Raw genomic sequence first — 14,796 nt, 5'->3', positions numbered from 1 at the left:
GGAGTTCATCAGCATCTTTAGACATTCTAGCCAATTCAACCTTCGCTAATGCAATCTTGGCATCTAATGCTTCAAGAGTTTCATTATTAGCATTAATAGCTCGCTCACTCTTTTCAAGTTCAGCAATAGTCATCTGTGCCTTTACAAGACGGCATTTTGCTTTCCTTTTCATTTCCCCAAACCGATGGAGGGGGCTGAAAGAAGATAGCGGTTCAGCTTTCAAATCACTCTTCATTTCTTTAGGAGTACCTTTTGGCTTCCTCTTCGATCTGTCACTTTTCGTTGCGGGTTTTTTCTGTCGCACAACACTTTTGGATTCTTTCTTTTCTTTAAAGTCAGTGACAATCGATGAAGATGCCTTAGTAACCTTCCTCTTGATTGTTCTAGATTTCTTATCAACACCAAGAGGAAGGGTAGATGAAGAGTGTTTGAGTGATGATAATTGCGAAACGATCGGATTTTCAATAATAATTTGCTCATTTGGTTCTGGCACATCTGCAAAGTTAACGAAGTCGTTAATATCAAAATCATTTATCGAATCTTGACTCGATAAATGTAATACTGGAATATTTTCAAAATCAGTCTGATCGATATCAACAAGTGGTGAACCATCTTCAGCAATCAATAGCGGCATAGAGCTCATGATTATTAAGGTCTGAGGAATGATATGTGATAGCAATAGAATGTGGATAGGAAAGGTGATGATGTTACTGAGACCTCACCATTTATAGAAGAAAATAAACTAGCGCATGCGCTCTTTCATCAACTGGCACATGCGCTCTCTCACTAAACTATTCACGCATGTAACAATCTTTGTCATTTAAGAGGAAAACTTTGTGTTGCATGCATGTATTTTTAAATGTTAGAAAATAATACAAATAAATTCAAAATATATATATATTTATTAATAATAGAGGACAATAACGATAATAAAAAATGAAAAATGTTAATATGTCTCTGTGGATGTGGAACGTTCTTTGACTCTATTCCTCAATAGTTGTTGCTCGTGCGTCAAACACCAACATTGAAAAAAATGGATTCTCCTATTGGGGTAGAGTTGACCAACCTTCTCACACAGATCCCAAGTACTTCTACATGCATTGCATACATGATTCCAACAATTCATGGAATATGTATCACAACGCAAACAACGTTGCAGTGGAGTTGGAACGGCAGCACAGATACCACAAATATTTCTACAGATACCTATATTGTTAAATATTATAGGTTCGGAACACTTCAGACACTGTAACTGTTGTTGACGATAATCCGATTTTGTTCGCTTCGGTGGATGAGAAGGAGGCGATAGTTGAATCCGCAACACGCAATCACTACACATACCAGTACATGGATTGATTGAATCCTTAGGTCTACTTATTTGACAAAAGTAGCACACAATAGCCCCTGCAATCATCATTGGGTAGACACACACTTTTGGTTTTTCATTCCACTCTTTTGGAAACGGCATTTTACTAATTCGATTAGAAATATAAAGAGATGACTTACAGAAACTCTGAATGCTCTCTCCTATACCTACGATCTCTATTTATACAAATCAACATCATGTGGAAGTATAGTGGGATAACTTCTCCTACTATTCCACTCTAAACGAGTCAAGTGGGAGTCGCATCACCTCCTATATAAGTTGACTTGCAAACCTAGAGTTCATTCATTCACTCTCTACAACTGTGAGCAAACAACAACAAGATGAATTCTGCAAAAATAAATGCTGCATTAAATAGAATAGCTGCTGTTGATGAAAACAATTGGATAGACGAATCAGATGATGAGGATGTCAATGTTCCGCTAGAGGAAGTAATAGTTGAAGCAGAAGATGTTGGAGTCGATGAAGATGAGATAGACGAAGTTGAAAACGAGGCCAACCAAAGCGACGAAGATGATGACGTGATGGAGTTTGAGAGGGTCATGGATGAAGAAGGAGATGATGAAGGGATAGAAGCTGACACAACTGAAGGTGATGGTGCTATGAGGATCGGTATGCGAACACTCAATGTCAGTGAGACACTGGAAGATCCCTTGGATTTGTATTGTGCATTGGATGCATACGTATTGATCAGCACAATAGATGGAGAGAACAAAAAACTATGTTGGTGCTGCTTTCGGTTTTATTCGCATAGAAACAATAATGGAGGGTGGTATGCCCATGTCAACACCCACAACACTGTCTCAATTATGGAAATGGGACAGAATTGGTGTGAAGCTTGCGAGAGGCCACTAACAAACTTCACCCGAGTATCTACATGTATTATATGTAATAATGTCCAACCTGTGGCACAATAACCGTGGACCTACTGGTCAAAAAAAAAACAACAGCCCTTTTCAGGGCTACATTATTCACACAAACAGTAGTTAGTTGTATTAGTATTCATAGATTATGTGACAAATGAATACTTTGATTAATAAAAGTCTAAGTTGGAAATTTGTTAGTCTTTGAATATCTATACATTATATGACAAATAAATTACTACTTTGACTGAAAAGTCGAAATTTGGAATTTGATAGTCATTGAATATCTATGCATATGATGAGTACTACTTTAAATGAAAGTTGAAGTTGGCATTTGTCAATCATTCATATGCATATAATGATGAATACTTTCACATACATATATTTCGTTTGAGATTATAATGTTAACATAATGTTAACAATGGTATGAATCTGTTTCTGTTTGAAAGTATAATGGTAGCTCTGAAAAGAGCTATTTTTTTTATTGTTTCAGTCTTTAATTGTAGCCCTGAAAAGGGCTGTTATTTTTTTATTAATCCATGCAATGATATGGACTAACGCTCCTCATCATCAGAAACAATAATTATGGTATCGTCATCTGAATCAGATGATATACTAATGATATCATCCTCATAGTAGTCATCTGAATCAGATGATATACTCATGATGTCGTCGTCGTCATAATCAGCTGAATCAGATGATATACTAATCACATCATCCGCATTATTATCGTCAACAGCATCTATGTCGTCCTGAATACCTTGTTCCACTCGTTCTGCGAAATCATCAGGAAGATCATAGATTCGCTGCAGAAATTGAGCGAAGGTTGTACTCAAATGATCAGACGTTGAATCTATTTCATGTACTTGGATGGGTCCTGTACTCGACATTGTGGAAGAATGATATAGAACTGGGATTGTTGCTATATTTATATTGGAAGAAATGAAATGGAGGGGGTGAAATGTAGAACAGTGTTTGAGATTCGAAAACATCAAGAATGAAACTCTGAGCGATTATTAGGAGAAATTCTAGTGATTATTATGGAAAAAAAACTAATAAGAGGGAGAGGAAGGGAGGAAGACACTGCCCCAGCCTCGCAGTGCCTCGTGTACACCAACCAAAAAGTGTGTACTCCGTGGAAGGAAAGGAAAGGAAATGATGGACGAGTAGATGATTATATGTCATCATCGGAATTGAGGACATCATCATCGATTAGGATTGGGGATGGCGGAGGACTATCCTCGATGAGGATAGGGGATGGTGGAGGACGTCTAACGTCAAGCTCGTCATCAGCATCATCACCAGAGTCGTCGTCGTCATCATCGTCGTCGTCGCTACTCATTGGGACAATGTCATCATAAGCAGGGTCCCACCATCCGTCAGGATCTGGATATTCCGAGTCATCCAAGTGTCCTTCGTCACTGCCAGTGACATGCTGAACTTGCATCCTGATGTCGTGATCCCGGTATTCGTATGGCGGACTGTGGGGTTCCGTGGTGGAAGAGACAACCTGTACCTGGCTGTTATCCCAGTAATTGAAGTTGTACCCCTGATCCGGGCAGCTATAGGGTTCGGAGGTTGAATCGGGTTCCATCTCGATGCTAGCTGATCAACTGAATGTTTCATCAGATGATTTCTACTTTTATACTTTCGAGAGGGAGTGGGAGAGGAGTGGAACATTGAGTAGGGGTAAATTGTAGTGTGACATAAGACATATTCAATGAGTAGGGGTAAATTGCAAAGTGACATAAGACATATTCAATGAAAGAGATACTTGAATGGATAAAATACAAATGAAATATACTTGTCGATTTCACTATGAAACATGTCTATTTTTTTATTTTTTAAATTTTCTTCACATGAAATTATTTACAAGTGATTAGAGAACACAAAAATTGATGTGAGGTATTTGTCTAGAAGAACTTGGAATTGAAATAAAAAAATAATAATGATAATAAGAGGAAGTGAAGAAAAATGCTCCAACCATCGCATTGTTCAATGTGTACCAAACCAAAAAACAGTGTACACCCTTTATTTCACTTCCTTTTCCTTTATTCAATATAAACTTAACAAATATAAACTTAAAACTACCATAATTAAATACTCCTAACTAACCTAAAACTAATCTTACATTTACACTTCATCTACAAAAAGAGTGTCCATAACTGTCACTACTTTTTTGTACAGCTCTATCGAAGAGGTCTTTGCTTTACACCTTTCCTGCAGAGATGCATAATTCCGATCTATTTCGGCCATTTCCTTTTGGAGTTCCCTCCGTCGGTTATCCATTTCAGCCATTTGTCGCTTCATGGTAACCAACTCGGCCTCGCTAGATCGGGCAGCTCGTTCTGCTTTCTTGCATCTCTGCAGAAAAACACTCATCTTTTCACTAACCTCTCCGATAGGCTGTGGCACCAACACCTCAGGATCCGCCGGTGTCGCTGGCAGCGGTGGTAGTCGCGTCACCAACGGCGACAATATCACCAACTCCGGAGAAGGACTCCTCGGAATTTCCACTGCTGCTGGTGCTGCTGCTGGTGTGGAGGCCCTCTTACGAGAGGTCGAAAAACTACCTGCATAAGGATTAGTCCTATTGCAAGTAGCTCGGTACTTTGAAATAGGACCAACCTTTGCTGCAGGTCGTTGGCAAACCTTCTTCACAGCCCTGACTTCCTCCTCCTCCTCGAATAAGTCAGGGCTAGAAGATCTGCACCTAACTCGCGAACGCGAAGTGGTTGGCTGGTCAACCGTCACCGCTCTCGAAGATGCTGCCTCCTCCTGGTCAGCGGACACCGGCAGAATAGACGCCACAGCATTATTCACCTCCTGTGTATTGGTTGCCATTCTGAAAAAGAAGAAATAATACAAAGTTAGTTGATATAAAAAATAACATTCCTAATTTACTTACTCAAATATCAAGTTGGTCGTTGGAACGTACTGCCTTGTTGTGGAGTGGACTGCTCTCGATGAGATGACTTCTCGAACTGAATGTTGTGGAGTGCTCTCCGGAGGGTATCGACTTCGATGCGTGAGCGGTGGGAAAATGGTGGGAGCGCACATGCGCGATGAGGGTAGGGGTGTACATGCGCAAATGTTGGGAGTCGGGGGGCGGGGCTTCGGGGAGGGGAGGGGCGGGGCTTCGGAAAGGGGGCGGGGCTTCGGAAAGGGGCGGGGTATCCGAAAAGTTGGTGGCGACGGGGGGGGGGGGGGGGGGGGGGGGGGGGGGGGGGCGTGGCCCTAACGGGCCCCGCCCACTGCCTGGGCTCCGCCCAGGTGGGTGGGGCCTCCGGCCCCAGGTAGGCGGGACATCTGGAGAGACATCTACGCCCTCTTCGCGCGCGCGTTCGTAACATAATATGCAACCGAACACCTAACCTAACGTATTAACGTATTAACGTAACCTAACCTAGTACGCTAACCTACCGCTATGCAACCGAACACCTAACCTAACCTAACCTAACCTAACCTAACCTAACCTAACCTAACCTAACCTACAGTAACTATTAACCTAACCTAACGAGGGAATACTAACCTAACACCTAACCTAACGTAAGTATGCAGCTAACCTAACGTAGCTATTAACCTAACCTAACGAGGGAATACATTCACCATGTTGGTTCCATTAATACATCATCAGTTGGTTTTGGTTTTGGTTGTATTATTCTATGATTTGGATTAATGTTCAGTCCTGGATATCCCAGTCCACCTGATGATGATGGCCTGACTTTATAGTTTCTCTCCAAAACTTCTTTATGGTTTTTCTCCAATACTTCAACTCTCTGTTCCAGTACATCATACTTTTTCATTGTAGTCCCTGTTATGTTTGACATAGCATCAAATTTTTTATTTGTAGACGCTGTTATGTCAGACATTTTTATGTCTACATCACTTGTAAGTTTGTCAAATTTACGAGTGAAAGTTATCCGAGCCTCTGCAATTTTATCGTTAAATGCTTGCCGGGCGTCCCGAGCAATATTGCCTATTGTGGATTGTATTGCAGCTTGTAGGGCTAGAAGTATAACTTCCTTTGCTCCATTAATTTCCCCCTCAAGATATGATACAGTTACACAATCACTCTTGTCAATTGGTTCACTTGTATTTTTCAATATTTTCCTTTGCATGTCATAATGACCATCTTTTGTTAATTTAAAACCATTCCCAGGAGGACCTCGAATGACATTACCACCCCATTTTCTTTTTCTACCAAACTTATCGATTGTTTTAGACATTGTGCACTCTACGATGATTCTCTTCAAACTGATATTTCTGTCATTTACATTATACTATATATTGCAGTAATTGATTAGGGAAATAGAAATAATACAAATAAAATTTTAATCATTTTATATTCATTACAGTAATACATATACATACATACATAATACATTAATATCACATTACTTCTATCATATATTATTAATTATAAATGGCTACATAAATATCAATATTGAATTTTCCGGTTTTGAAGATATTGAATGATATTTCAATCATTGATCTCGGCAGATAATAAATTAATCAATTGATCCAATGGAGTCTCCTGAGATTGTGATTGTTGAATAATATTACTTATCCAACGAATGTTCTCATTTGGATCGTTTTCATAAAATTCAATATCATTATGACCCCAAGGAAGAGTGTGGGTAGTATTCGGAATGATAAATCGTTTATCATCGTGATATGATAATGCAACTTTATTTTTTAATTCAGTATACATATCATGTAACACGCTTCTAAATGAATTCATCTTTCTGAATATCATACCACCTTGTTCGACGATTTTTTGATAATCTTCGCATGTCAATTCATTCTTTATTACAGATCGTTTAACCCCTTTGGCTTTCTTAAATTCACCATCAACAGATTTCACATAATATGCTTTAGCACCTGTACCATAAAAACTCATGATTGGATCATTTGGAAATTCATCTTTGAAGTTACCCAAGACTGAACTTGTTACTGGAATATTGAATTGGTTAACTATACTGTAATTGGATGTATCAAATCTACTTATGTTAGTTTTTATGAATTCATAAAAATTTTCTGTGTTTACTTTAAGAATGAGCGAGTCGGTATCTGTGTAAAGTAAAGAGACATTTTCATCAAAGTGTTGTTTGATGCATCCATAGAAAAAGTCATACATGACTGTTTTAGATAATTCTAATATGGAAAATCCCAAATATAATGGTTTATCGTAATGAACCTTCACTCTACCCAATTGAATGGCAACGAAATTATCAGTGAAAATTGAACAATTTTTGAAATTTGGTTTGGCTATGAGAGTGCTGGCACCTATATTTTTCTTTATATTTTCCCAATGTGTAACGAGTCTAACATCAATTCGATTATCTACATTCTCCATTGTCTTTCCATACACCGCATTATTCATTAGTTTATAGAAATCTTTAACAGATTTGTTGTTAGACCTATTACGCATTTCAGTATTAAGATCTATATAGGGTTTCATCCAGCATGATTGTTTGAATTTCAATACTCTATGTGTATTCATTACAATCAATCCATTTTTGACAGCTTGCTGTAGATTCCTATAATGAACAATATATTTTCTTTTATCATTCAAATTTGGAATTAATTTGGGAATTTTCGATTGTGTACGAGGTGGTATTATTTTTTCGACTAAAAATGGAAGGTCAGAATGTTTATCATGCAACTCTTGTGGATAATGAATGTCCACTTCAAATACATACCCATACGGACTATCAGTACTCACATCCATCACATCGAGATTAAGAATTTCATTTGGTGTCAACCATGTAAATTCACTTGTTGGTAGAGGTTGTGACATACTGTGACCGTATAGATTTGTTGCATCTAAATATGTAATGAATGTGGAAGGTTCGTTGGGATTATAATTGGGTAAAAATCTATTATTTGCTATATGTTTCCTCTCGCTACATTGACTAATTCCACCTCGTATACCTTTTTGAAAAAAGTGAATCATATCAATGTCAGTTAGTAATTCCAATTCAACATTAGTGAACTTCAACATGGCATCCCATGATAATCCAGGTGCAGTGTAATATTGTGCCGGATCTAAGTTATATATCTCTAAACTTGTGGTGCGGAAGTTTTCAAAAATATCACATAGTAGCAATACATCCGACTTCAAATACAAATCAGAGTATTCCCCCAAATTCTGACACTCGAATAAATTCCAAACTTTTCTAGCCCTATCATAATCAGTTTCCGATATATGTTCACAATTGAGTGTGTCATAAAACTGATTTTTTGTCGGAAGTAATGGATAATTCAATTTGTCAATGTCATCAACAAAACTATATGGAAATACACCTTTCTGTCTCATCAAATTGAATTTCTCAATTTGTGGGAAATGTTTGTGCATCTCCAAACATTGATCGGAGGTCAAGTTTGCACCCAACTTCTCCAACGAATTAGTCATAAATTTATAACTATCGATAAATCTCATTTTGAGATAATTCTTCCTAACCACACCATCTTTATCGGTATAGCTGTGTGTAAAGAGATGCTTCGTGAAAGATATATATTTCTCTTTAGTTTGCGGGATAACATCAACTTTCTCTTTATTCCTATACAATTCTTTTATGAATAAATGACAATCATAACCACTTAAATTATGAAAAATGATAGGTATGAAGTTTGGTATTTTGAAATTTAAATTACATTTCGAGTGAGCGGCATGTGATCTTTTCTTTCCTGTGACATGACAATGATCTCTTACTTTGACGTCACCATCAGTAAATGCTTTATTACATATACCACAAGTTCTGGCTGCAACAAACTGTTCTTCTTCTTCGACAGTTTGTGTATCCATTGGTTTAGGGTTTCTGAGATGATTTTCATGTATCTCTTTCAAATCATCTTCAATGCTACTCACAAATTTCTGAGCTGCATCTACACCCCTATATGTAACAAATTTTGTCAAATCATCATTATATGAACACTTTATCAAATAAGCAAATGAATATGGGGCATGTTTGAATGTTTTAATCGTGTATGAACTTCCAGGATTTGGCTCATTCACATGAATCGGTTTAAGCACTGATTCAAAATCAGCATACACTACAAATGGCACCCTCATTTGCCTCTCAAAGTTTTCAAACATTAGTTTATTTTCCGCAACCATTCTACCATATTTATTGATCTTTAAATTAGTAGTTGGTGTTGTGGTACTAATGTGATTACAATCATACATATTATGACGTAAAAGCAATCTCTCATCAGAAAAATATATCAAACATCCGTCACAAAAATATTTTTTCTGTCTATGAGCTGATAGTTGATTAGAAACTAATCTTGAAAGATCTTTGATCCAACAATAGTGACCATTACCGGAGTCATCAGTTATAAACAACAAATTGACATGTCTCCGGAGTCTTCTCTGTGAGTATCGCAATGGACCAATCACTTCATACTTCATTTTACCCTTCTCAAATGTACTCTCTAAACCGTAAACATTAATTGAAATATCATTCCTATCTTCGAATATTTCGATACTCTTATTATTAACTTTAACCGGAAAATCCATACCTGTGACATCTAAAACAGTGGAAAAATGTGGATATGACGTAAGTTCGGACACTCGACTATCTGCAGGATATAATGCTGATGTTATAGCCCAAGCAAAACAATATTGATCTTCATTACGAACATTCACAACAGCTTTCTTCCATTGAATACATTGAGGCAGCTTCACATATGAACGTCCTTCCAGTGGACTGTATTTATTAATGTTGACCTCGAGAAACAATATTTTTTCACAAGTCCAACCTGAATTATAAAAAAAAAAAAATATTACTATTCAATCTTATTGAAATTTTTAAAAAATAAATACCTGAGTCACGATCCTGGAACTCAGTCGTTTGTGCCACAATTACATCACGGAATCCATCAAAAACAGCATTCAAATCTGAAGATTGGTCCACTATTTTATTTTGGGAATTAAATGACTTCGTGTCCCTCGAATCATCAGTCTGAAGAATATAATTCCCAAAAACTTCCATATTCACCTTGATGCTTTTATGGATCCTGATGGCTGATTCCAGTAATTCAATGACCTTCTGCCTAATCTTATTGAAAAATGAAATGTAGTCACTGGTTACAATCGAACTCTCCACCCTGTATGTAGCAATGCGGCAATTGAATGCATTCGTTATAATTTGAACACCGTCAGACAATTGAACACATGCATTATTTTTATGACTCATGGTTCTTCGGTGAGAATTCACTTGGCTCATAGGAATTGTCACATTACAACAATTGCACGTATACATAGGTGTTGCATTATCCACTCTCACCCGTTTCACTGCAGGCCCTCCTTGGCAACTCTGGAGCTGATGCCGACGAAGATTATCACTACGAGTGAAAGATTTACCACAGTCACAGGAATACATTTTATATAATAGTTCTCACTAACTCACTTGATGTAAACTGACATAGCCAACACTCGTACGCTTCTTAAATACACTCTGATAGGACCCGTCAAGACGTCATAGCCAACCCCACTTCTCAACTACATGCGCCAAGATTACCTCCCAACTGAATGCGATAACAGATGTCGATATACGAGCAAGCAGTGGTCGTTGCGGTCTCGGAGAGGGTAGACGCTAGGCAAACAGTCCTCGGCTGCCGTTGTGTCACCATCGATAGCGGGGCTAGAGCGAACCTTCATCGCTTCAGGAGAGGTGAGGGCAGACCGATGAATACGCATTACTCTGCCACACGTCGTGGAGTGAACATGTCGCTCTCTAGCCGTTGAACGGTTATTGCTGTGACGTCACTCCACTACTAACTTGGTGCCCTAACACCGATGGAGCATTTATTACTTGGAGGATCTTCGAAGTATGCAGACGTATGTTTGTACATAGACAAACAAGCACATGATGAAACCCTGTACCGTGCATTCTCCTACACACACACATAAACACACAAAATCTCATATGAAAAAAAAATCTGAACGATCCATGCACCAGACACTTCAAGGTCACAATGCCTTGACTTCACTGCACAACAAAAAAACTTCACCAAACAACAACCAATAAAAAAAGCAATTAATACGTCATAGTGGTGGGGGGAGGCCGAGAATCAGCTGTAAACAACTACTCCCATTTGTTTTATATGGATGATCTTAAACTTTATGCCTCTGGAGAGAAGGATCTCCATCAGTCCTTGAGGGTGATGGAAGAGTACACGCATGCTATCGGTATGAAATTCGGGATACACAAATGTGCAATGGTCCATCTCAAAAGAGGACGATGCGGGGACTACGGCAGCTCGTAGATGGAAGCATCCTACACCATCTGGATGTCGGAGAGACGTATACTTACCTCGGGGTGGAACAACGCCACTCACAAGAGGTAACAGCAGTGAAAAACTCTCTCCGCAGCAAGTATCAGCACAAACTTCGACACATCTGGTCATCGGAACTGTCGGGGAAGAACAAAGTTGCTGCAACAAATATGCTTGCCGTTCCTATCTTACTCTACTCGTTTGGAGTAGTGAAGTGGACTCGGGAGGAGCTGTATCAACTCGACGTAAAGACCCGAAAAATGATGCATCTATAGGAGTTTGCATCCCAAATCGTCCGTTCCACGGTTGTACTTTCCTCGACAAGAGGGAGGCCGTGGACTTTTCAGTTTGGAGTGTCTGCATGACAGAATGCTGCTGGATGCAGCTTGTAAAGTCGTCAGGAGTTCGGATCCCCTTCTTTGCATGGTCCGTGACCATGAGAGAGCAGGAATTGGAGCATTTCTCTTTAAGGCAGCTGATGAACTCGGTATAGTTTTTGACACTGAACGAGGTGACCACAACTCTGTCACCGAGTTGGAACCTGTTCAGCAAAAAGCTCAGATAAAAGCCGCAGAGATCACCTTACTTCTGCGGAGACACAAGGATAAGCCAATGCATGGGGTCTTCTTCAATAACATTGGAGACCTTGGCTTATCAAAGCGCCTGACGTTCGCTTTTCTCTGAGGGGTTCAACATGGCTTGCCAGGATGGTGTCTTCAACACCTTAGTCTACCGCAGTCGCGTGATGGGTATAGAGGTTCCTGACACAAGGTCCAGGACCTGCCGCGAGGCGCCCGAGACCCTAATGCACTTGCTATCGGCATGTCCAGCATATGCGGTCTCGGCCTATATACATAGACATAACGCGGCCCTAAGAGTGCTATATTACCATCTACGACACTCTTACGATATTGACGAGACACTGGTGTTGCCCTACGCTCCGGGGGATATTGAATCCGTTGTGTGGAACGAAAAGTGCCGCATTCATCGGAACTATTTGTTCTCCACCCTCAGGCTCAGGCAAGCTAATAAGCCTGATGTAGCCTTCTCGACCACCAGAGCATAACGATATTTGTCGTGGAGTTTTCAGCTCCTGGCGAGACGAATATCGTCAGAAAAATATCGAGATTTTCTCTTCGAACTCCGCAGACTCTATCCAGATCACTCTATCAAGATGGTTGTTTTGATTATTGGTGTCCTTGGTGGAATGATGTTCTCTCTACTCTCGAATCTCAAAATCATACCGGCTTGCCGCACTAAGGCAGAAATCTTAGCCGCACAGATGCAGAAGGCTGTCATTCTTGGCTCACTACGCTTGCTCAGGAAGCCAGGCAATATATATTGAATGATGTAACTAATTTTCCTTTATTTTCAGTATTTTAATATTGAATTTCACAAAAAGGGTTTGAAGCTTTATATCTTCTATTTATTATCTGCGAGCGCTTTCGACAGTTGGTAGTACTGTCATCATCTGGCACTCCTCAATGAGTTTGAGGAGTGCCAGATGATGACAGTACTCTTCAAACTGAGTCAGTTCGATATATATATATATATATATATATATATATATATATATATATATATATATATATATATATATATATATATATATATATATATATATATATATATAAGCATACATTGTTTATAAAGAAAAATTAGATATAAAAATCAATGAAAGGGCGAAGTTAAGCCAAGCCGAGGCTGTTTCACAATTAACTTAGGGGAGGGATAGCATGTATTATATAGAAATATAAAAATAATCACCTACTATACATTGATAAGTGAGTAGCGAAATAATGTGTGGAAAAGCCAAATGGAATAACTTCATTATTTCGGTTACGGTGTATATTTTAACAAAATCCCGAAACCCGTCAAATTTAAATTGTCATTTGACATACTTCAACGGAAAAATGCTACCCCTATCCTCAACCCCTGTCGAATGACAGGTACAACCCCTAATTTTTTAAATGGGAAGCATAGGCTTGTGATAAATCATGATATATCGTGTTCAAAAATGTTATCGCTGTCAAGTTCATTGCAACAATTAAGATGAAATAAATTAAAATCATGTGGTTATCAAAATTCGATAAAAACATATCACAAACCTATACTTTCCATTTAAAAAATTGGGGGTTGTACCTGTTATTCGAAAGGGGTTGAAGGTTTGGGAGGCATTTTTACGTTGAAGAATGTCAAATTATAATTTACATTTGACGTATTTCGGTTTTTTTTTAAATATGTACAGTAACCGAAATAACGAATTCATTCCGTTTGGCTTCAACACACTGTAGAACGATTTATATTATCAACTAGCTTTATTCGGGCTCGATAATGGTTATTTTTTGGGTTTGTTTGCATGGTTTACGGGCAGGACCGGATTCAGGGGAGAGCAGATGGATCTACTGCCCGAAGCCTCCACAGGAGAAGGGGCCTCACAATTAAGATAAAGAAGTATCCAAATTTTGACGGGTCAGCAACTTATACGTTTTTCCATCCAAAAATTGTTTTGCTTCTTTACTAAGAATACTTGCACAAAAATAATATAACAAATTAACTAAATGACTGTCTTAAAAAAAATATTTGCAACAATATTTCACTATCATAAACTAACTAAACTATATTCAACACTTAGCAACTAACGCTCAAATTATTTCCACCATTTGAATTCCTTATTTAACCGCTAGATTCACTTTCTGAACTCAACTGCCCTCTCTAGACGGGAAGCCGGCCTTATATATCGGTAATAATCGTTCTAGAATTCTATAGTCGTTTCGGTACTACTCTAGAGTTTAGTCGACGGTTGCCGACTGCATTCCTTTTGCGGTGATTTCATGTGTTTTTCCGCTGGCCGACATATCGGTCAGGGGCGGCTTCAGATTCTTTGCATTCAATTGTATGTTTTCATTTACTATCAATTTCCAATTTGATCGAACATTTCAGCGGCCATACTTTTTTGTACACTTTTGTGTAATTTGTACTGATGCGTTGAAGAGAAATAAAATAAGTGAAAAAACCCGGAAAACGGTTGACCCTGCAGGTCATCCTTACGGCTCCTCGCTTCTTCGAGCTCAAAATTTGGAATACTGCTTGACGAAATCACTTGAATGGAAATTTTTGAACGACACTATCTGTGGAACGCGTCGATTTTCGCCCGCTTGCCCTTTTCTTTAGATTTTTTGAATTTTCTTAGTGGAAAGTTGAAAATTCAATTTTTATACAATTTTTAAGCGACCTCCACTCCTTCGTGGCCCCAGTCCCCTA

General features: G+C 38.6%; 2 protein-coding genes across 4 annotated transcripts in view; one reads left to right on the top strand and one right to left on the bottom strand.

Moving 5' to 3' along the window:
* LOC111515389 (uncharacterized) overlaps positions 1 to 14,796 on the top strand; it is an 82,370-nt gene that overhangs the window by 52,416 nt on the left and 15,158 nt on the right. The gene's annotated exons all lie outside the window — the stretch shown is intronic.
* On the bottom strand, positions 4,283 to 6,580 carry LOC141487530 (uncharacterized). The gene is made up of 2 exons (XM_074186621.1): positions 5,156 to 6,580; positions 4,283 to 5,092 (listed from the first exon to the last, which is right to left on the bottom strand). The coding sequence occupies exons 1-2, from the start codon at positions 5,305 to 5,307 to the stop codon at positions 4,381 to 4,383; spliced, it is 864 nt and encodes a 287-aa protein (XP_074042722.1). The 5' UTR covers positions 5,308 to 6,580; the 3' UTR covers positions 4,283 to 4,380.

The sequence above is a fragment of the Leptinotarsa decemlineata genome, unplaced genomic scaffold (assembly GCF_025532065.1).
Source record: "Leptinotarsa decemlineata unplaced genomic scaffold, Ldec_3_MD MMD2_P_RNA_scaffold_4, whole genome shotgun sequence".
Taxonomy (NCBI): Eukaryota; Metazoa; Arthropoda; class Insecta; order Coleoptera; family Chrysomelidae; genus Leptinotarsa; species Leptinotarsa decemlineata.
Note: the sequence above shows the minus strand (reverse complement) of the source record. Positions and strands in the feature narration are given on the sequence as shown.

What these genes read in the sequence shown, in the direction of transcription:
- LOC141487530 (XM_074186621.1), bottom strand. Translation starts at nt 5,307, where the DNA reads ATGTGCGCTCCCACCATTTTCCCACCGCTCACGCATCGAAGTCGATAC. An exon ending in ACGACCAACTTGATATTTGA is followed by an intron (nt 5,093 to 5,155) that starts GTAAGTAAATTA and finishes CTTCTTTTTCAG; the next exon opens with AATGGCAACCAATACACAGG.